We start from the raw sequence: 24,512 nt of genomic DNA, 5'->3' as shown, positions 1-24,512 counted from the left end.
ATTGTGGGACCTCTTAGCTCTGTCTACACATGTTGTAGCTTCACTGGGTTGGTACCTCATTTTCAGTAGTGCCTATGTCATGACAGTGGATTACAGCCCCAAATTACTTGCGGGAACGTTTACCCTTTTAAAGAAGACATGTGTTTTTTAATAAAAAAGACATTCAGCAAAGACACCAAGCAAAGGATGGCTGAGAATGTAAAGTAACCACTTTTTGGAAAATTCCTAATGTGGATTATACTTGGCTGGCTGGTCCCAAGAGAACATGGAATATCGCACTTAAAAAGGTGTCAAGGCCTACTTCAGGCAGAGACAATTGAAAGGAAGCGATGAAATGCAAAAGACTGAACTTTAATCTCCTGTGGTTGCTGAGACAATAGAGACTGAACGTCTCAGCAGACATCCAAAACCATCTCCTGTTGAGTTATATTGCAGAATGTGGAAATGAGAGTTGAAAAAAGGACTCTGGGCAAAAGGCACATTTGTTTTTTCCCCTTCCAGGAATACACAAGGAAATGGGTTAAAAAGCTAGCAGCATACCTGATGTGTGCGCGCTAGTCGGCTATGACAGATGATCAAACAGACACCTCTGCAGCTTGCAGGCAAAGCCTCCCTCTCTGTTGCTGAAACAAGGCAGCAAGGCCACAATCAAAATGGAAACAGGGCAGCTTCTTCTGCTAACCTGCAGAACTAAGTGGCTCCAAACCAACTGCTAAACTGCCAAAGTCAGCTCTACCGGAGTCACCCAACTTAACGGCCACAACATTTCACCACCTACGCCTCATGGACAAGCCAAAGACTGATTCGTATATCTTTTAAAAATTTCATTTGGACTCAACTTCTCATTTCTGACCTGTGTGTATGTGTGCTGTATTTTATTTTTCTCAGGTTTTTGGTAACTAAAAACTAACTCTGACTCAAGAAAGCCTAGTTATATTAACTCCTTCTAAAACAAATACATTTGGACTGGGCCAAAGGTATCCATGGTTGGCAGGGGACGGGGGGACGGATCCATTTTAAATTAACCTTGTTTAAATCACCTAAGTGGGTTAAATAAAAAAGGGGAGCCAGCTCATTCCTCCTCACCTGGGAGCATAACAAAATTGGGGTCCCGTTCAGGAAGTTAAACTGGGGGACTTTGCCTGGGCACTGGTCGTAACACCTGGTATTGCTCCTGGCGTGTTCTCCTACACTTCTCATTGAACGAGGGCTGGTTCCCTGGTTTGATGGTAATTGTAGTGAGGAAAAGATAGGCCATGAGGTTACAGATGGTTGTTAAATACTCTTCTGCTGCTCTCGGCACACAGCACTCATTGATGCCCAGTTTTGAGCTGCTATATCTGTTGAGTCCATTCCATTTAACATGGTGATCATGCCACGTAACACGTTGGAGGATATCCCTGTGTGAAGATGGTACTTTGTCTCCACAAGGACAGTGCAGTGGTGACTCCTACCAAATCTGCCATGGACAAATAAATCTGTGACAGGTAGACTGGTGAGGACAAGCTTAAGTAGGCTTCTCCCTCTTGTTCTCTCACCACCTGCTGCGAGCCCAGTCAGTAGTTGTGTTACAGAACCACCCTTGTGATGGATATTGAAATCTTCCAGAAAACATTCTGTGCCCTTGCTACCTTCAGTGCTTCTTCCAAGTGGTGTTCAACATAGAGGAGGAATCATCAGTTGGGGCAGGGGTGGTGGAGGGCAGGGGGGGTGCACAGGTGGTAATCAGAAGGAAGCTTCCTTCCTGATGATATGAGACTGCATGGGGTCTGCAGTCAATGTTGAGAGCTCCCAGGGCAACTCCCACCTGACTATATACCTCTGTGCTGCCACCTCTAGGAGGTCTGTCCTGCTGGTGGGACAGGCCTTACGCAGGGACATGATGGAGGAGGAATCTTTAAGGTATGATTCGATGAGTGTGATCATGTCAGGCCATTGCTTGACTTTTCCATGGGACAGCTCACCCAATTTAAGCACAAGTTTCCAGCTTTCAGTGGAAAAGACTTTCGCAGGATTGATTGGGCAAGGTGTGCCTTTTTCAATACCAGTGTCTAGGTTGGTGCCAGGTGGTCTGTCTACTTTTCTTATTTTATTTGATAAAACTGAGTGGCTTGCTGGGTCATTTCAGAGGGCAGTTGAGTGTCAAACCATATTGCTGTAGGTCTGGTGTCACATGTAGGCCAGACTGGGTAAGGACAGCAGATTTCCTTCCCTGAAAGGGACAAAAGTGAACCAGATGGGGGTTTTATCAACAATCCAGTAGTAGTCGTTAGATCAATACTAATGAGTCTAATATTTTATTCCAATCTATTAATTGAATTTAAGTTCCTCCAGCTGCTGTGGTCGAATGAGCTTACGCCTCCAGAGCATTCATCCAGGCCTCTGGTTTACTCATCCAGTAATGCTATCACTATACAACTAGCCCCATTGAAGAAGGTGCCTTCTGAAGGGCAACTAGGAATGGGCAATAAACACCAGCCTTGCCAGTGACACCCCCATCCAGAGAATACAAACATTATAGCACAAAATTTTGAACTGCTGTGTTTCTCTCCCTGCTGAGGACTAACATGTCTGAAGGGAAGATCACTAAGAGGCTTAACATGCTAAATATTGTGCATTCTCCATGTTGTGGCTGACTATTTCTTTATTTGACCTGGAAAGGTCATTAAACTTTTTCCTACACGAGGTACTTGAATTACCACTCACTACCCTGAATAGCTCCTCTTGGGTAGCTTTTCTGCAGGGTTCTGTGCAAAATGGATCTCCTCCCTCAGTTTCACTTTCTGCTACTGCACTTCTATTGCTACTTTTGTGAACTTGGTAATTCCCTGTCCTCCTGCCCAAGGCTTACCCTTTAGCAAAAGCATTAATGTGTCTGTCTTTTTAAGCTGCTGCAAATTTTTAAATCCTTCAAATCCTAATGGAGAAATTCCCAATCGGAGGGGGACCCTATCATGGTTCTGGGAGGGAGAGGAAGGTATGAGGGCGGATGCGTGGGAGATGGACCGAACGAGGTTGAGGGCCATGTCAACCACCATGGGTGGAAACCTCGGTTAAGGAAGACATGTCAGAGGAACGGTTTTCGAAATTGGCATCATCGGAACAGATGCGACGGAACTGAGAGAATGGGATGGAGTCCTTACAGGAAGCAAGATGTGAGGAGCTGTAGTCGAGGTAGCTGTGGGAGTCAGTAGGCTTGTAATGAATATTGGTGGACAGTCTATCACCAGAAATTGAGGCAGAGAGGTCAAGGAAGGCCAAAAAAACTAATCACAGGGACTGCTAGACATGTTAGCCCTCATCAGGGAGAGAAACACAGCAATTCAAAATTTTGTGCTACAATGTTATAAGAATCTAATTTTTTGTATTCTCTGAATGGGGGTGTCACTGGCAAGGCTGGCATTTAGCCCTTGTTCAATCCTCACTTTCCTGGTAGTCACAGGATATAACCCACTTCTGGTTAACATTTTGTCCAATTCGAATATTCAGATTTTTGAATTCAGCCCACAAAGCAATAGGTTCACAAAATATGTTCCTGAATGTCTGTCAGAGGATTGAAAGGAAAGGTAAATAGCAGGATATCTGTAGTTCTCAAATCTCTGGTTAGCAAACTGGAAGTCAATATTGTGGAACATATACCCCTTCAGGGGTTGGAGTTTAAAGGTAGCTTGAGAGCCTCATCTGAGGAACTTCACGCATGAAATAGAAGTAGAGCTATTTGTCAAACAGAGTCATGTTTCTGCATATCTTCAAAATAGAATCTTGGGGCAGAAATTTGGGCATACCCAGTTGGGGGGGTGCACAGAGTATGCAGGAACATCCCTGTTCCTGAATGAGGAGACCCAAGGTGCTCTTATAGTGGGAGTCTGCACCTCATTAACATTAAGCTGATGTGGTGCAGCCAGACAGCAATGTCACCATATGTCACAGTGGTCCTTGGGGTCCATATGTCCACAGTGGTTAATAAGACTGGGATCAGGAGATCTGGGGCCGAGGAGAGGAAACACAGCCAGGGAGGGGAATTGGATTAGGGAAGCAGCAACCCAGGTTCCTTAAATGTGAGTTTGGGAATCACTCCTGCTCCTCCTGCCTCCACACTCAGGTATGTCAATTTCAAAAGCACACCTTTTTGGTCACAGGTGGTCCCAAGATCTGGATTTACTTGTGTCCAAGGCACAGGCTGCCTAAGGGCAAATCAATCTTGCAGTGGAGGCCTCAGACATCAGGCCTCTTACTTGCATATGCAAACTGCCTAATAATCTTTCAAAAGTGGGCACTACCCAAAATTTTATTTTCCTGTCCACTATATTGAGACAGTGGACTGTTTGGCACCCATGAAATAGTGCTGCACGTCCCAATTTGGCATCTGAGCCTTTTGCTTTATTTAGACTAACGACATTTTAAACTGGTTAGTGCTTCCATTAAAATAGCAGAAAAGTTATACAAACCCATTAAGCGAAAAATCAAACCAGTATTTTCTTGATAAGTAATGTAAACAACAGCTCTTTGGTTTGGGCTGTTAAGGAAAGAGGTTTTAATACTGTCATCTCCTTCCAAAGCATGCCACTTAAGTTTTTTTTTGAATCCTGCATATAATTGTGCTTAGCTCCAAATTACAAAATTACAGGCTATTTGATCTAATCTACAAACTAGTGATTGATACTGAAAACATCCCTCCTTATGTTAAGTGAAAGCTAGCTTGATGTTGTGCATTTTTATTTCCACTGCTAGCAAGAAATTTGTTTGTGAAACTCTACTTTTTAAAAACAGTAGACACTTAAACTTGCAGTGAACCTGGAGTGACTATCCTTCATCACCTGTGTGCCAAACTCCATCTGATACAGTTCAGTACTGAGCTGGAGAGCTGTACAATCATGTTTTCATCGGAAACAATTTACCATATTTGCTCATTGCTGCAGAATTTTAAATAGAAACTCCCTAAAAAGTTGAAATTTTTTAAAAGTGGGAATGATGACAAGATGGCATGTTGGGAGAAATTGCTACTCTTATCCATATTATTCAACCTATAATATGTAAAATATGCCAATTAATACCTGTAGCCTCATTATAATAGACATTAATTCTCTCCAGCTGGAGATCACTGTCTCCATGGTAGGTTCCGGTAGGATCGATGCCATGCTCATCACTGATAACTTCCCAGAACTAAAAAGAGTATAAAGTCAATATTAACATATGTAAATCAGTTAAGCATATTTAAGAGGACTAGCTCTCGTATGCATGGACACTATCATTAATTGGGGACACACTCATCTCAGATCCCTGGAGGACTTTGCTCCTTTTACGTAGTTTACTTTTCATACCACTCCTCTTGAACTAATGAAATATATTTTCTTCACTCTTCAAATAAAAAAGGAATGAAGCACAGGTTCAGGGTGGCGAGGGTGCATGGATACCATTAAGTATCTCCTCACACAGCTGAAACAGACTTCTCACAGGAAGGTTGAGGATTGAACCTTGAAGAAACAACTAAATTGGAAAAGAGTGAGGATGGTATTTTGAAAGATGAAATGAAAGACTTTCTTCATCCAAATCTACATCATAATGATTAAACAAAAGCCCAACAAGAAAACAATTTTCTCAACTTTACAGTAACAAAGAAGATGGCAGAGAACTAATTCTCCCCCAGTTCACATTAACAAATTCCATTTGGATTACAATACAGGTGGGATGTTCTCCTCATTTACTCAACAATAACCCGCTTGCTGATGCTCAGTTTGCAGTTCATCCAGACCACTCAGCTCTAACCTTGTTACAGCCGTGGACAAAAAGGGCCGAACTCAGGATGATTGGGGAGCACCCTTCAGTGGCTGCAGTCATACTTAGCATTATGAAAGACAGCTGTGGTTGCTGAAGGCCAATCATTTCAGCCCCAGGGTTTGAGTTGCATGAGTTTGAGGGTAGCATCCTAGGTCCGACCATCTTCAGCTGCCTCATCATTGACCATCATCAGGTCAGAAATGATGATTGCACAGTGTTCAATCCCAATTGCAATTCCTCAGATACTGAAGCAGTCTGTTCCTTCATGCAGCAAGACCTGGACATCCAAGCTTGGAATTTTAAGTGGTAAAGTAAAACTTGCACCAGGCAATAGCCATCTCCAACAAGAGAGAGTCTAATCACCTCTTCATGAGATTCAATGACATTCCCATCCCCACACCAACATCCTAGGGACCAGATACCGATGACCAAAAACTCAATTGGTCCAGCCACATAAATGCCATAGCTACTAGAGCAGGTCAGGGGCTTGGCATTGTGAGCAAGTGCCTCAGCTTCTGATTCCTCAAAACTGATCCACAACCTATAAGGCACAAGTTGTGCGTAGTAGAATACTCTCCACTGGCCTGTATGAATGAATACAGCTACAACAAAAGTAGTATTTCCCTCCCTGACAGCACTGTGGGTCTACCTACACCACTGTAATGGTTCAAGGCAGCAGCTTACCATTACCTTCTCAAGGGCAATTAGGGATGAGCAATAAATGATGGTTATTCTTTCAAGCAATGTGATACAACTGAGTGGCTTACATATGGTCCATACCCTCTGGATCTACTGTTTCAAAGAAGTCATATTGGACACAATGTTAACTTTGTTTCCATCTCTACAGATAATGCCAGATCTGCTGTGTTTTTATAATCTGAAAACAGCAATCCTCTCAACCTTCTCTTCAAGTGGGATCATGCACAATTTACATAATTGCTCTTCATAATCCAATCCCTTCATTCCCTCAAGAATTCTGGTTGTTCTCTTCTGTACCCTTTCAATTACTGCAATATCCTGTTTATGCTGCAGCAACCAAAGCTGTACACAGTAATTTTGGTGCAGCCACACCAATGATTTATAAAGTGGCTACATTTCTTCACTGTTACATTTGAATATACGAATTAGAAGCAGGCCATTTGGCCCCTCGAGCCTGTTCCACCATTCAAGAAGATCATGGCTGATCCGATTGTGGCCTCAACTCCACATTCCCACCTACCCCGATAATCTTTGACTCCCTTGTTAGTCAAGAATTATCTATCTACCTCTGTCTCAAAAATAATCAATGACTCTGCCCCCACCACTCCCTGGGGAAGAGAGTTCCAAAGATTTCTGACACAATACTGATTTTTTAAATACATCCCAAGATCTGATTGGTTTTACTCACTGCTACTGTTGTAACTTAAATTTGTCAGTCAAGACCTCCCAGCACTTTTGTCCCTATATGAAACAGTTTGCATTTCTACATTAAATGTCACCTTTCATCTGCTTAACAAGTATATTCAAAATCTCCCATGGCTTATCCTGTTCAGCTTTGTAGTCTACCACCTTCAATAGCTTTGTATCATTTGCAAATTTAGCCATTGTGTCTCTGGGCTCCACAGCATTTGTATAATATTAAACAAGAGGTCTAAGTAGAGATCCCTGTGGGACTCCAGGATCAGGGCAATTGCTGTAGCACTACCATCTGGATTCTATTGGCCAACAAATTCTATATTCATTATTAAATATTTCCACTGATTTCTGCTTTCTTTATTTTCAATAACAGTCCTTCCTATTGGAGGTCTTAGTAAAAAACCAAATCTAGAACATCTCTACCTTATCCCTATTGAACTCCTTCGTCACACCCTCAAAATAGTTAGACTGTGAAGGCCAGCCCACATGAACACATAATTGATCATCTTTTATGGTTTTATTTCTATCCAGATACTCTATGATCTTATTTTTAAGAAGTATTTCTATAATTTAACTTTACCCGCAATGGATATCAAACTCACTGGTCTGTAGTTTCCCAAGTTATTTTGCTACTTTTCTACTGTCCCAGCCATCTTACCAGTCTTCAGTAATTTCTGGAATATTTGTATCAGAGTTCCTGCAATTTCCTCCCTTACTTCCTTAAATGATTAAAAATGAATTTTGTCCAGCTCATAAGATTTATTCACCTGAAGTTTGCACAGCTGTTTAAAAACCATGCTGGCAGTAAATGTGAATAGCTTGCCTCAAACACATTCTGGTTCCTTTTCCAGGTCCAGTAAGTTGCCACAAAAGGAAAAAATTATTTAGCACCTTTGCAGCCAGTATCAATTATTATGCTCGCACCTGATCTCTCACTCAGCAGCCCCTCTCACTATAACAAAAATGTCCTTCACTGCTCTTGCCATATTCGATTCAAAAATTCTCGTTGCCATTTTTACATTCCAGGTATGCCTTCTGGTTTTGAATTAATTTTAATTCCCTGCCATTTTACTTCATGGCCTTGTTTGCTTCTTTGAGCTGCCTGGCAGTTCCATTCAACCAGACAGAGGTGCCTTTAAACTCAGTCCCTTTGGTTTGCATGGGTACACATTGGTACGCTGCATTCAGGATTACCTCACTGGAGGAACTCCACAGTCCCTCTACTCTCCTAGCCATTTTCAAACATTTCAGGTTCACTTTGATAAGAATTCTCAAGCACTGGAAGTTAGCCCTCTTTAAATCTGGCACTCTCATTTGGGTTTTAGTAACCTTTCCAATTCTTGTCATGTCAGACGTGACATTATGATCATGGACACTTAAAGCCTCCTTCACCATGGTGTAGAAGATTTGATCATCCCCATTACTCTCAAATTCAGAACATTTTCTTCCATTGTCTTTTTATTAAATGGTCATAAACAGTCTTATATTAACTCTATAAATCATTTTCTATCTAACCAGTAGAGGCAGGGTTGCCCCAGTAAATTTCTGATAAGTTGAAATCTCCAATGTAGTTGGTCCATTACTAGTTACCATTCATGTCTCATGGAATAATTTCACATCAAAGCTATAAAGAGCAAAAGCTGGGGAGCACAGAGATGGGAGAGGGCCAGGTAGAGAGGGAAAGGAGTGAGATCCAAAAGTAGAGAGGTCAGAGAGAGCCAGATGGAACAGAACAAGGAGGTCAGAGAACAGAGCAGTCGGGAAACAAAGCGGAACAGTGTAAGGATCGAGCACAGAGCAGAGTGGTCATAGACAGAGGTGGAACAGTAGGAGACTGGTGAATCTTTGGAATTCTCTACTCCAGAGGGCTGTGGAGGTTCAGTTATTGAGCATGTTCACAACAGGAGGTTGACAGATTTCTAGATACTGAAGATATCAAGGGAATGTTGCAGAAAAATGGCATTAAGGTAGAAGACCAGCCATGATCTAGTTGAACAGTGGAGCAAGTTCGAGGGGCCAAATGGCCAACTCCTGCTTCAACGTTCCTCAGGTGTGCAGCAGAGAGAAAGGCTGGCTGCGTTGATGAACCAAACAGGAGAGAGAGGGAGAGGGGGAAGCGAGAGCATGAAAAAAAAAGTAACGTTACAGCACAGAGTCACCAAGGGGGTAAGTCAACTGGTAAACATTTAATTTAACCAACAGATATAGCAAGCCAGATCAATGAATTAGTATAAAAACTAATAGTAAGCCAATTTGACAAAATGCATAGGGCAGAACTCTTTCAGGTGGCAGGGATTTCCACCCCACCACCCAAAGAGTCAGCAGGCCCGGGGGAGTGAGAGGAAAGGTGGGTGGAGGTCGTGATGGCAAGGCCAGGCAGGGATGGAGCACTGGAGGTTGAGGGTGGCTGGGGGGGGGGGGGGGGGGAAAGAGAGAGAGAGAGAGAGAGAGAGAGAGAGAGAGAGAGATGCAGGCCTTCGGGGAAGCACATGAAAAGGGTGGCCAGTGATGAAAGAGAACTCACAACCCCTTTCCCACAAAAGTTAGTGACAGAGTTATGCATGGGCTAAAATTTGATAAAGAAGTGGTATTAGAAAGGCTTAAAGTACTTAAATAAAAGGAAAATACTGCAGATGGTGGAAAACTGAAATAAAAACAAAAATAGCTGGAAAAACTCAGCAGGTCTGACAGCATCTGCGGAGAGGAACACAGTTAACGTATCGACTCCGTATGACTTTTCAACAGAACTAAGGAAAAATAGAAATGAGATGAAATATAAGCTGGTTGAGAGGGGTGGGACAGGTAGAGCTGGATAGAGGGCCAATGACAGGTGGAGGCAAAGAAGAGATTGCCAAAGATGTCATAGACAGTAGGACAAAGGGGTGTTGACGGTGGTGATATTAGCTATGGAATGTGCTAATGGTGACATTAAGGGTAGAAAGCAGGACGAGCAAGTGAAAGATAGCCCTAGTGGGGGTGGGGTAGGGATCAAATGGGCTAAAAGGGGGAGATAAAACAATGAATGGAAATACATTTAAAAATAATAGAAATAGGTGGGAAAAGAAATATATTAAAAAAATATTTTAAAATATATAAATTATTGGAAAAAGGAGGATCGGAAAGGGGGTGGGGATGGAGGAGAGAGTTCATGATCTGAAGTTGTTGATCTCAATGTTAAGCCTGGAAGGCTGCAAAGTACCTAATTGGAAGATGAGGTGCTGTTCCTCCAGTTTGCGTTGAGCTTCGCTGGAACATTGCAGCAGGCCAAGGACAGACATGTGGGTATGAGAGCAGGGTGGTGTGCTGAAATGGCGAACGACAGGGAGGTCTGGGTCATGCTTGCGGATAGACCAAAGGTGTTCCAGTTTGCATTTGGTCTCTCCAATGTAGAGAATACCACATTGGGAGCAGCGAATGCAGTAGACTAAATTGAGGGAAGTGCAAGTGAAGTGCTGCTTCATTTGAAAGGAGTGGTTGGGCCCTTGGACGGTGAGGAAGGGGGCAGGTGTTGCACCTTCCGCGGTTGCATGGGAAGCTGCCGTGGGAGGGGGTTAAGGTGTCGGGGGTGATGGAGGAGTGGACCAGGGTGCCCTGGAGGGAACGGTCCCTATGCAATTCTCCCTTCGGAATGCTGACAGAGGGGGTGAAGGGAAGATGTGTTTGGTGGTGGCATCATGCTGGAGCTGGCGGAAAATGATCCTTTGAATGCGGAGGCTGGTGGGGTGAAAAGTGAAGACGAGGGGCACCCTATCATGGTTCTGGGAGGGAGAGGAAGGTATGAGGGCGGATGCGTGGGAGATGGACCGAACAAGGTTGAGGGCCATGTCAACCACCATGGGTGGAAACCTCGGTTAAGGGAGACATGTCAGAGGAACGGTTTTCAAAATTGGCATCATCGGAACAGATGCGACGGAACTGAATGGGATGGAGTCCTTACCGGAAGCAGGATGTGAGGAGCTGTAGTCGAGGTAGCTGTGGGAGTCAGTAGGCTTGTAATGAATATTGGTGGACAGTCTATCACCAGAAATTGAGAGAGGGGTCAAGGAAGGGAAGGGAAGTGTCAGTGATGGACCACATGAAAATGATGGAGGGGTGCAAATTGGAAGCAAAATTAATACATTTTTCCAGGTCCAGACAAGAGCATGAAGTGGCACTGAAGCAGTCATCAATATACCAGAGAAAGAGTTGTGGGAGGGGGCCTGAGTAGGACTGGAACAAGGAATGTTCCACATACCCCATAAAAGAGACAGGCGTAACTGGAGCCCATGCGGGTACCCATAGCCACACCTTTTATTTGGAGGAATGAGACGAGTTTAAGGAGAAATTGTTCAGTGAGAGAACAAGTTCAGCCAGACGGAGGAGAGTAGTGGTGGATGGGGATTGTTCAGGCCTCTGTTCGAGGAAGAAGCGGAGAGCCCTTAGACCAGCCCGGTGGGGGATGGAGGTGTAGAGGGATTGGACGTCCATGGTGAAGAGGAGGCGGTTGGGGCCAGGGAACTGGAAATTGTTGATATGATGTGGGGCATCAGAGGAATCACGGATGTAGGTGGGAAGAGACTGGACAAGGGGAGAGAGAATGGAGTCAAGATAGCAAGAAATAAGTTCCGTAGGGCAGGAACAGGCTGACACGATCGGTCTGCCGGGACAGTCCTGTTTGTGGATTTTGGGTAGGAGGTAGAAGCAGGCCATCCGAGGTTGGGAGCTGTGGAGGGAAGATCTCCAGAGGAGATAAAGGTCAGTGACAGTCCTGGAAACAATGGCTTGATGTTCAGTGGTGGAGTCATGGCCCAAGGGGAGGTTGGAGGAAGTAGTGTCTGCGAGTTGACGCTCAGCCTCTGCGAGGTAGAGGTCAGTGCGCCAGACAACAACAGCACCACCCTTGTCAGCAGGTTTGATGACAAAGCCAGGGTTGGACCTGAGAGAACAGAGTGTGGCAAGTTCAGAAAGAGACAGGTTAGAGCGGGCGAGAGGAGCAGAGAAATTGAGACGACTGATGTTGTCTGGGGCACTGACCTCTACCTCGCAGAGGCTGAGCATCAACTCGCAAACACTACCTCCCCTTGGACCATGACCCCACCACTGAACATCAAGCCATTGTTTCCAGGACTGTCACTGACCTTATCTCCTCTGGAGATCTTCCCTCCACAGCTTCCAACCTCATGGTCTCCCAACCTTGGGCAGCCTGCTTCTACCTCCTACCCAAAATCCACGAACAGGACTGTCCTGGTAGATCTATCATGTCAGTCTGTTCCTGCCCTATGGAACTCATTTCTTGCTTTCTTGACTCCGTTCTCTCTCCCCTTGTCCAGTCTCTTCCCACCTACATCCACGATTCCTCTGACACCCTACATCGTATCAACAATTTCCAGTTCCCTGGCCCCAACCGCCTTCTCTTCACCATGGATGTCAAATCTCTCTACACCTCCATCCCCCACCAGGATGGTCTGAGGGCTCTCCACTTCTTCCTCAGACAGAAGCCCGAACAATCCACATCCATCACCACTCTCCTCCGTCTGGCTGAACTTGTTCTCTCACTGAACAATTTCTCCTTAAACTCGTCTCACTTCCTCCAAATAAAAGGTGCGGCTATGGGTACCCGCATGGGTCCCAGTTACGCCCGTCTCTTTATGGGGTATGTGGAACATTCCTTGTTCCAGTCCTACTCAGGCCCCCTCCCCCAACTCTTTCTCCGGTACATCAATGACTGCTTCGGTGCTGCTTCATGCTCTCGTCTGGACCTGGAAAATTTTTATTAATTTTGCTTCCAATTTCAACCCCTCCATCATTTCCACATGGTGCATCACTGACACTTCCCTTCCTTGACCTCTGTCTCAATTTCTGGTGATAGACTGTCCACCAATATTCATTACAATCCTACCGACTCCCACAGCTATCTTCAACTACAGCTCCTCACACCCTGCTTCCTGTAAGGACTCCATCCCATTCTCTCAGTTCCTTCACCTCCGTCGCATCTGTTCTGATGATGCCAATTTCCAAAACAGTTCTGACATGTCTTCCTTAACCAAGGTTTTCCACCCATGGTGGTTGACAGGGCCCTCAACCGCGTCCGACCCATCTCCCGCGCATCTGCCCTCGCACCTTCCTCTCCCTCCCAGAGCCATGATCGGGTCCCCCTTGTCCTCACTTACCACCCCACCAGCCTCCACATCCAAAGGATCATCCTCCGCTATTTCCGCCAACTCCAGCATGATGCCACCACCAAACACATCTCCCCTTCACCGCCCGTTGGCTTTCTGTAGGGACCATTCCCTCCGGGATACCCTGGTCCACTCTTGCATCACCCCCTACACCTCAACCCCCTCCCACGGCACCTTCCCATGCAACCACAGAAGGTGCAACACCTGCCCCTTTACTTCCCCCCTCCTCACCGTCGAAGGGCCCAAACACTCCTTTCAAGTGAACCAGCACTTCACTTGCACTTCATTCAATTTAGTCTACTGCATTCGCTGCTCCCAATGCAGTCTCCTCTACATTGGAGAGGCCAAACGCAGACTGGGTGACCGCTTTGCAGAACACCTTCGGTCTGTCCACAAGCATCACCTGGACCTCCCTGTCGCTTGCCATTTCAACACACCACCCTGCTCTCATACCCACGTGTTCGTCCTTGGCCTGCTGCAATGTTCCAGCGAAGCTCAGTGCAAACTGGAGGAACAGCACCTCATCTTCCGATTAGGCACTTTGCAGCCTTCCGGGCTTAACATAGAGTTCAACAACTTCAGATCATGAATTCTCTCCTCCATCCTCACCCCCTTTCCGATCCACCTTTTTCCAATAATTTATATTTTTTATATATCTATATATTTTTTTAATACATATTTTTCTTTTCCCACCACTTCTATTATTTTTAAATGTATTTCCATTCATTGTTTTATCTCCACCTTTTAGCCCATTTCGATCCCTTCCCCCTACCCCACCAGGGCTATCTGTCACTTGCTCGTCCTGTTTTCTACCCTTAATGTCACCATTAGTACATTCCATAGCTAATATCACCACCGTCAACACCCCTTTGTCTATGACATCTTTGGCAATCTCTTCTTTGCCTCCACCTATCACTGGCCCCCTATCCAGCTCTACCTGTCCCATCCCCCTCAACCAGCTTATATTTCATCTCATTTCTATTTTCCCTTAGTTCGGATGAAGTCATACGAAGTCAAAACGTTAACTGTGTTCCTCTCCACAGATGCTGTCAGACCTGCTGAGTTTTTCCAGCTATTTTTGTTTTTGTTAAAGTACTCAAATGTTCATAAGGCGCCAGGACTAGATGGGATGCATCAGAGGATGCCAAGGGAAATTAGGCACTGGCCATAATCTTCCAATCCTCCTTAGATACAGGGTGGTGCCAGAGGATTAGAGAATTGCAAATGTTACATCTTCATTCAAAAAAAAGGTAAAGTATGAGCCCAGCAGCTACAGGCCATTCATACTGGTTGTGGGGTGGTTTGTAGAAACAATAGTGCCGGATAAAGTTAACAGTCATTTGGGCAAATATGGATCAAGGAAAGCCAGCATAGATTTGGTAAGGGAAAATAGTGCTTAACAAATTTTATTGAGCTTTTTAATGCGTCAGCAGAAGGTCGATGAGGGTAATGTAGCTGATGTGGTGTACATGAATTTCCGAATGATGTTTGATTAGGTGCCACATAACAGGCTTGTCAGCAAAGCTGAAGCCCATGGAATATAATGGATACAAAGTTGCCTGAGAGACAAAAAGCAGTGATGGTGAACAATTGTTTTTCAGACCGGAGGATGATATACAGCAGGGTTTCCACAAGGGTTTGTCTTCAGACCCCCTGCTATCTTGATCTATATTAATGGCCTAAATTTAGGTGTGCAGGGCACAATTTCAAAATTTGCAATGTCAAAACTTGGAAGTATTGTGAACCGTGAGAAGGATATTGAGAGATTTCAAGACAGCTGGACAGGTTCGTAGAATGGGCAAACAAAAGGCAGGTTAAATTTAATGCAGAGAAATGTGAAGTGATTCATTTTGGCAAGAACAAAGCAATATAAAAGAAGTGGTACAATTCTAAAGAGGGACCTGAGTATATATGTGCACAAAAAGGTGGCAGGACAACTTGAGAAAGTGGTTAAAAATAAGGTATACAGGAACCTGGGCTTTATAAAGGGAGGCATAAGAGTACAAAAGCAGTGAAGTTATAGTGAATCTTGATAAAAATACAGCTGGCTTCAACTGGAGTATCGTGACCAATTCTGGTAAGGATGTGAAAGCATTGGAAAGGGTCCAGAAATGATTCATGGAAATGATTCCGGGGATGAAGAACTTCAATTAGGTAGATAGATTGGCAAAGCTGGGACTGATCTCCATTAGGAAAGTTGCAAGAAGATTTGATAGAGGTATTCAAAATCATGAGGCGGCTGGATAGAGCAGATAAGAGAAAAACAGTTCCCACTGGTGGAAGGACCAAGAACCAGAGGACACCCTCAATTTAAAATGGTTAGCAAAAGAAACTGAAGTGACATGAGAAAAAAAATGTCTTTTACCCAGCAAGTGGATAGGATTAGGAATATACTGCCAGAGAATGTAGTGCAGGCAGATTCAATTCTGCCTTTCAAATGGGAATTGGATAGTTGTCTGAAGAGAAAAGATATGCAGGGCCACTGGGAAAGGATGGGGATGGCGGGGGGGGAGAAGAGGGGGGGTTATGGGAGGTCTAGCGGAGTTGTTCTCACGGAGAGCTCAGGCATGACAGGCCAAGTGGCCTCCTTCTAACCTATAACCATTCTATAAATGTGCAATTAAAGTGGAGTTTAAAGCTGCAGCCAAGTGTGTTCTTCTCTAGCGAGATAGTGTTTTCCCTTCAAGCAGTGAGTTCCTGCACCTGTCCTTACAGGTGGATTTTTTTCCATCCTTTCAGAATCTCTCTTCATTTGGTTTGGAAGTTAGCAAAATATTACATCAGGGATGAAGAAATTCAAAAGACAGTTTACTCCTTACTTGGCATTATACAGCAAGTGCAGTAGATTTTCTAGCTAAAATATCTTCCCCTGGGGAAAGAAGATCCTTGGAGGAAATTGAACCATCAAATTTGCTAGCTGCATGTTAGGCCTAGTCTGTTACAGACGTGGAAGACAGTGGACACGCCCCAAGAAATCAGAAAGCACATCTCAGCAAACAGGGTATTGTAACCTTTTTCTATTCTTAGCTCTTGCAAAGGATCTTCAAAGTAAAAGAAATCAGGAGGAATGTGCATTTGAACTCATGCAAGAAGCTGACAGAAGTTTAACAACCTTCCTTTCAAAATCAGCACAGTCATCAGATAACCCCATCTGTCAGAGATACATCAACCGCTCCAAATGCAGAAGAGCCATAAATACAGGGAACTCACTCCCTACAAAGAACATCTGCAATAACATGGACTTTTGATAAGCAGTGAACAGAAGAGCTGATGCTGATAATACTAGTATTACAGCCATATCATGGCTCTACAAGGACTGTGGGTCATCCTATATGTTGACTGTATTATCTAACCATTGTTTCACTGCTTCTCCACACATTGAGGGCCAACCACAAAACTGCAAGCTCATGCCTAATGTGTCAACAGGCAGGTCCCAGTTCCAGATATTCACCAACTTCCATTCAAAGCTTCTCTGTATTAAATATCTTTGGCCAATTCATCATCGTCCTTCTCCTGAGGATTTGGGTTGCCAATTGCCTTCAAGATACCATTACCCCAAGCACTGAATCTACATCTTTACAGATGGGAATATGGCTCTTGATAGGGAATCAAATCAGCCAGTGTTTTATCCCAACACATAACAGGGTGCCTGTCAAGTGTTAATTTTGTGGCCTGGAATCACCCTTCACCAGAAAAGAGGGATATTACTAATTAAGGTATAGGATTATCAATTTCCATAGCAGAAGTCTCGAGAGTTCAAAGCTAGACTTATCTTGAAATAATTTTTCTCAGGTACAGTAATGAGTGTTTCCCCATGTAAGAGACATTTATGCTGAGCGTGGATTATATTCTGAAGGGCACCAATTGCTGACCAGCACCAGTTTTGTTTCAGCAGTACCTTTCCAAATACTGCCAGGGTCTCTGAGCCAAGAGTTTCCCATTTAAAGGGAATACTGTGTTACTACAGTTAAGCAATCTGTCCTTTATAGTATAAACTGTCACCAAGTTCTCTGACATTATTGATGACACTGACACAAACCTCACACTGAGAGGCATAAAAGATCCCTTAGGTTCATTCAATACCAGTAAATGCTATATGTTGATCAAAAGTCTCAGCATCCTTCAGTCTCTGCAGACATTGCCAATGTGGGCTCAGCAATGTCCAAATAGACAAGGCTAGGTTTCTCTGGTTTAGGAATTAGCTGGCCTCAGTTAACAGCACTCTTTACAACAGGCAGTAGGATCAAGCTCCACACCAGGATTTGAGCATCTAATCAGACCAAGATCTTACTTGATATCAATGAGTGAGAGTTGCAGGCACTGCCATTTACCTGACACAGTAAGCAAAGGCCCCAGCTAGCCAGTCAGACTGGAGAGCAAGGCGTTCTCCTGATGTTTTGGTCAACGTTTTACCCTCAAACAGTATAAGATCATGAGATAGGAGCAGGAGTAGACCATTCAGCCCATCAGGCCTGCTCCGCCATTCAATAAGATCTGACTGTTCTGATTGTAGCCTTAACTCCACTTTCCTTCCTGCCTCCCTTAATTCTCGACATCCTTATCAAAATCTGTTTAACAGAACCTTGAATATATTCAATGACCCAGCCTCCATTGCTCTATGAGGAAGTGTTCCAAAGACTAAAGATCCTTTGAGAGAAGAAATTCCTCCTCACTTCAGTCGTAAATGAGGGAGCCCCTTACTTTTAAACTGTGCCCCTAGTTCTAGAATCCCCCACAAGGGGAAACACCCTCTCAGCACCTACCCTCTCAAGACCCCTCAGAGTCTTATATGTTTCATTACGATCACCTCATTTGTCTAAACTCCAATGAGTATAGGCCTAAACTGCTTAATCGTTCCTCATAAAACGACCCCTTCATCCAGGAATCAGCCCAGTGTACCTTCTCTGAGCTGCTTCCAATGCAAGCATATCTCTCCCTAAGTAAGGAGACCAAAATTGCACAGTACTCCAGGTATAGTCGCACCAAAGCCCTGCACAATTGAAGCAACGCTTCACTACTTTTATAGTCCATCCTCCTTGCAATGAAGGCCAACATTCCATTTCCCCTTTTAATCACACTGTACATTAATGCTTTTTGTGATTCAAGTACAAGACACCCAGATTTCTCTGTACTGCAGCATGCTACAGTCTCTCTCCATTTAAATAATATTCTTCTTTGCTATTCAACCTGCCAAAATGGAGAAATTCACATTACACTCCATCTGGTCTTGGCACTGTGGGTTGGACCTACCTTAGGGCAGAGAATTCTGGAAGCCAAATATCGGCCCTCTCACTTAACCTATCTATAGTCCTTTGCAGACTTCTTGTATCCTCCTCAACTTTCTTTCCTACCTTTGTATCATCAGCAAATCTGGCTATTTAAAATAGATTGTAAATAGTTGAGACACCAGCACTGATCCTTGTGGCACTTCACTAGTTACAGTTTGCTAACCTGAAAATTATACATTTAAACAAGACAAACCTGAATGATCATTTAACTCCCTGCTGTTTATGCAATTAGTGGGTGCACACAAAATGATTACCTGCATATCTGTACCATTACCTGTAATTATTGCATACGAAGCACTTAAATCATGTAAAACAAGCCTCACATGCTTAGGCACTGATAGCGAACAGAGTATTATTTTTCACATATGTTGGTGCAGGATCAGTAACCAAACTACAATCCTATGTATGATAAAAATAAAGTGTCTCCCCACAAGTTCCCTCTTGACAGGTCCCAGTTTTAATTTTAGGATTATGTCCCCTTGTTCTTCATTCCAGAAAAATAGTTTCTCCACATCTACCCTGTCAAATCCTTTTAATATTTTAAATATCTCAAACAGATTACCCCTCAATTTCCAATACTCAAGGGATTACAGAATACAAATCACATTTATGCAACTTGTCCTCAATTTAATGCTCTAAACCACAGCATCATCTTGGTGAATCTACACTGCACCCCTTCCAAGACAAATATATCCTTCTTGAGGTGCTATGTCCCAAAAGAGTGCGGTACTTCGTATGGTGCCTGACCCAAGGCACTATTGAACAAACATAACTTCATCACCTTTCTCAGAGTCATAGAGTCAGAGGTCTACAGCACAGAAAAAGGCCCTTCGGCCCATCGAGTCTGCACCGGTCAAAGTACCTAACTATTCTAATCCCATTTTCCAGCACGAGGCCATAGCCTTGCATGCCATGGTATCGCAAGTGCACATCCAAATACTTCTTAAATGTTATGAGGGTTTCTGCCTCTACCACCCTTTCAGGCAGTGAATTCCAGATTCCCACCATCCTCTGGGTGAAAAAATTCTTCCTCATATGAGGGGCATAGATAGGGTAGACAGGAGGGAACTTTTCCCCTTGATGGAGGGATCAATAACCAGGAGGCATAGATTTAAGGTAAGGGGCAGGAGGTTTAGAGGAGATGTGAGGAAGAATTTTTTCACCTAGAGGGTGGTGGGAATCTGGAGCTCACTGCCTGAAAAGGGTGGTAGAGGCAGAAACCCTCATAACATTTAAGTATTTGGATGTGCACTTGCGATGCCATGGCATACAAGATTATGGATCTAGTGCTGGAAAACGGGATTAGAATAGTTAGGTACTTGTTTGACCGGCGCAGACTTGATGGGCCGAAGGACCTTTATCTGTGCTGTAGACCTCTATGACTCTGACATCCCCTCTAAGCCTCCTGCCCCTCACCTTTCCTTTCTATTCCAGTCCTCAAGGCTAACCTTCCATTTATTTGCCTTCGATTGTTTTGGTTCCAGTATACTGACTTTTAATTAGGTGTACTTGGACTCCTAAATCTCTCCACCTTTGCAGTTCCTACTTTGAGATGCTTGGGTTTAATTTTTTTTGGGTTCTAAGTGAATGAAGTTACATTTGACCACAATTAACTCATACTTGTTTTGTCCACATTCTTAGCAATTTCATGCTTCCACCTGCACAACTTACTGTATCCCCTAACTTACTGTCATCTGCAAATCTACAACTTTATTCCTTCATTCACTAAAGTGAATAGCTGAGCTCCCAGTACAAGTCCTTAGGGACCACTTGTCATTCAGAGCTATCCTTAATCCCACTGTCTCCAGCCTCCCAAATAATTTACAACCCAAGTCACAAGGCTCCCTCCAATTCTGTGTTCTCACATTGTTACCAATAGCCTCGAATGGAACACCAAATGTCTATTGTAAGTCAATATCGAAAACACCCATAGACACACCCTTATATACTTTAGTGAACTCTGCAAAAAAATCCAACTAGATTCATCAGACATGACTTGGAACGAATGTAGCTTTGAGGCTATCAACTCAAAATTGTTTAAGTACTCAGTCACTCTATCCCTAATGACAAATTCTAGTTGTTTCTCCAGTTATTGTTAATCTGAAATGCCTCTAGTTTCTCTACCACTTTTCTTAAACTTGTTGACAGTCATACCATGTCACAAGCTACCTCGAGCATAATCTCAGTAAGGAGAATACTGAATTTTGATTTCTTCTCTCTGGCAGGATTTCCACTAGTCTCTTTTGCCCTGTCCACTTTCATTGGTTTCCATTTCTCTCCTGGTGTTTGACAAGGCGTTTACTAAAACTCGCTTTCACAGCCATATTTTCTTCCTCAGTGACCATCTCCGTCTCACCCCACATGGATTCCAACTGAAGGTCCATCCCTCATGTTTTGAACCCACCCAGGATTACAGGTATCTCCGGGACATACAACGCTCCTCAGACTACTGTTCTCGTTGCATCCTGAGATCCACACTCATTGCCACTCGCCGCTATATGAACACACTTGACTTCTCCCTCCAGCAGCACCGACTCACCCCACCTCTAAGTTGTCCTAGTCCCCAGTTTCATTTTATTCTTCGGCTCATCCGACGCCTTAACAAGAAACTTTGTCTCTTTCTTTCAGGTGCAAAGGAACAAAAGCTCCAACAACTCATCGACACCAACGCCCATCCAGGACCCTCCACCCCTACTTGTCTCTCTGACCCCATCCTATCTTCTAATCCCAGCCCCGGCCATGTATTCACCATATCCCCTGACCTTCCCCTCTCTGATGCTGAATGTTCAGTGCTCAGCAAAGGACTCAGTTTCATACCCTTATGCCCTCACCTCAATGAATTCCGGGCTCAGCACAATGCTGAACTCTTCTTCCGATGCCTTCGTCTCCATGCTCACTTCTTTGGGCAGGAATCCTCCCCCCATTCAACGGATTCTTTCACCCGCCTCCAATATTCTCCCTCCACCTGGACCCCTCCTTCTGGCTTCTTACCTGCCCTTGATCTTTTCATTGAGAACTGTCGGCATGACATCAGTCGTCTCAATTTCTCTGCTCCTCTCACCCACTCCAACCTGTCTCTTTCTGAACTTGCCGCACTCCATTCTCTCAGGTCCAACCCTGACTTTGTCATCAAACCTGCTGACAAGGGTGGTGCTGTTGTCTGGCGTACTAACCTCTACCTCGCAGAGGCTGAGCATCAACTCGCAGACACTTCCTCCTACCTCCCCCTGGACCATGGCCCCACCACGGAACATAAAGCCATTGTTTCCAGGCACTGACCTTATCTCCTCTGGAGATCTTCCCTCTACAGCTTCCAACCTCATGGTCTCCGAAACTTTGGATGGCCCACTTCTACCTCCTACCCAAAATCCACAAACAGGACTGACCTAGCAGACTGATCGTGTCAGCCTGTTCTTGCCCCACGGAACTCATTTCTTGCTATCTTGACTCCATTCTCTCTCCCCTTGTCCAGTGCCTTCCCACCTACATCTGTGATTCCTCTGATGCCCTACATATCAGCAATTTCCAGTTCCCTGGCCCCAACCACCTCCTCTTCACCATGGACGTCCAATCCCTCTACACCTCCATCCACCACCGGGATGGTCTGAGGGCTCTCCTCTTCTTCCTTGAACAGAGGCCCAAACAATCCCCATCCACCATCACTGTCCTCCGTCTGGCTGAACTTGTTCTCTCACTGAACAATTTCTCCTTAAACTCGTCTCACTTCCTCCAAATAAAAAAGTGTGTCCATGGGTACCCAAATGGGCCCCAGTTATGCCTGTCTCTTTATGGGGTATGTGGAACATTCCTTGTTTCAGTCCTACTCAGGCCCCCTCCCACAACTCTTTCTCCGGTACATCGATGATTGCTTCGGTGCCACTTCATGCTCTCGTCTGGACCTGGAAAAATTTATTAACTTTGCTTCCAATTTCCACCCCTCCATCATTTTCACATGGTCCATCACTGACACTTCCTTTTCTTGGCCTCTCTGTCTCAATTTCCGGTGATAGACTGTCCACCAAAATTCATTACAAGCCCACTGACTCCCACAGCTACCTAGACTACAGCTCCTCACACCCTGCTTTCTGTAAGGAAGCCATCCCATTCCCTCAGTTCCTTTGCCTCCGTTCCGGTGATGCTACTTTACAAAACAGTTCTTCTGACATGTCTTCCTTCTTCCTTCACCAAGGTTTTCCACCCAGTGGTCAGGGCCTTCAACCATATCCAGCCCATCTCCCGCGCATCCACCTTCACACCTTCCTCTCCCTTCCTGAACCATGATAAGGTCCCCCTTGTCCTCACTTATCACCTCCGCATTCAAAGGATCATCCTCCGCCATTTCCGCCAACTCCATCATGACGCCACCACCAAACACATTTTCCCATCACCCCCCCACCCCCATCGGCATTCCGTAGGGACCATTCCCTCCCGGACACCCTGGTCCACTCCTCCGTCACCCCCTACAGCTTAACCTCCTCCCACAGCACCTTCCCATGCAACCACAGAAGGTGCAACACCTGCCCCTTTACTTCCCCCCTCCTCACTGTCCAAGGGCCCAAACACTTCTTTCAAGTGAAGCAGCACTTCACTTGCACTTCCCTCAATTTAGTCTACTGCATTCGCTGCTCCCAATGTGGTCTCCTCTACATTGGAGAGGCCAAACGCAGACTGGGTGACCGCTTTGCAGAACACCTTCGGTCTGTCCGCAAGCATGACCCAGACCTTCCTGTCGCTTGCCATTTCAACACACCACCCTGCTCTTATGCCCACATGTTCGTCCTTGGCCTGCTGCAGTGTTCCAGTGAAGCTCAAGGCAAACTGGAGGAACAGCACCTCATCTTCCGATTAGGTACTTTAAAGCCTTCTGAACTTAACACAGAGTTCAACAACTTTAGATCATGAACTCTCTCCTCCATCTTCACCCCCTTTTTCATCCCCTTTTTTCTAAAAATTATAGTTTAATATATATTTTTTCTTTTCCCATCTATTTCTATTATTATTTTTAAAATTTATTTCCATCCATTGTTTTATCTCCACCTTTTAGCCTATTTCGATCCCTTCCCCCAACCCACCCCCACTAGGGCCATCTGTCACTTAGTCATCTTGCTTTCTACCCTTAATATCATTAGCATATCCTTTAGCTAATATCACTACCCTCAATGCCCCTTTGTCCTTTTGTTTATGACATCTTTGGCAATCTCTCCTTTGCCTCCACCTATCACTGGCCCTCTATCCAGCTCCACCTGTCCCAACCTCCTTAAACAGCTTATATTTCACCACATTTCTCATTCCTCTTTAGTTCTGCTGAAGAGTCATACAGACTCGAAACGTTAACTCTGTCTTCCAATCCACAGATGCTGTCAGATTCCAGCAATTTTTGTTTGTTTCAGATTTCCAGCATCCGCTGTATTTTGCTTTTAATTGAATTTTGATTCATGCTTTGGTTGTTTGCAAGTGCAAGGTCCCCCATCCTTGCAAAACTGCAATCACCAATTTCCCCCTCGAAAACTATCGACCCTCTCCAAATACAGATCCATCTCTAACCTCCTTGAACACATCACCTCCCAAGCTCCACGTAAACCCTTCCCCAAAAATAACCTGTACAAATCTTTGCTCTTGTTTTCACCTTACATGGCACTGACACTATCCCTACCAAAGACACCACTGAGAACCTCCAGCCACAGTGCATCACCCTCACTTATTCACAACTTCTCTGCAGTATGCGATCAGTCACATCATTTTTCTCCTTCAGCCTCCCCACACCCCACCCATACAAAACATACGAATTAGGAATAGGAGTAGGCCATTCAGCCCCTCATGCCTGCCCCATCATTCAAGATCATGGCTGATCTGATTGTGGCCTCAACTCCACATTCCACTCACCATCTATCCC

The 24,512-nt window shown here is 44.6% G+C and overlaps 1 protein-coding gene across 4 annotated transcripts in view; it reads right to left on the bottom strand.

Moving 5' to 3' along the window:
- The window catches only part of LOC144685670 (tubulin beta-4B chain-like), a 70,328-nt gene that overhangs the window by 32,215 nt on the left and 13,601 nt on the right, over nt 1-24,512 (bottom strand). For all 4 annotated transcript variants that reach the window (XM_078550445.1, XM_078550447.1, XM_078550446.1 and 1 more), the window contains exon 2: nt 5,055-5,163. In XM_078550445.1, the coding sequence (XP_078406571.1) occupies nt 5,055-5,163 (109 nt within the window). The remainder of the gene's footprint in view (nt 1-5,054; nt 5,164-24,512) is intronic.

The sequence above is a fragment of the Cetorhinus maximus genome, chromosome 10, assembly GCF_964194155.1.
Source record: "Cetorhinus maximus chromosome 10, sCetMax3.hap1.1, whole genome shotgun sequence".
Classification (NCBI taxonomy): domain Eukaryota; kingdom Metazoa; phylum Chordata; class Chondrichthyes; order Lamniformes; family Cetorhinidae; genus Cetorhinus; species Cetorhinus maximus.
This window is presented reverse-complemented; position numbering and strand designations above follow the sequence as displayed.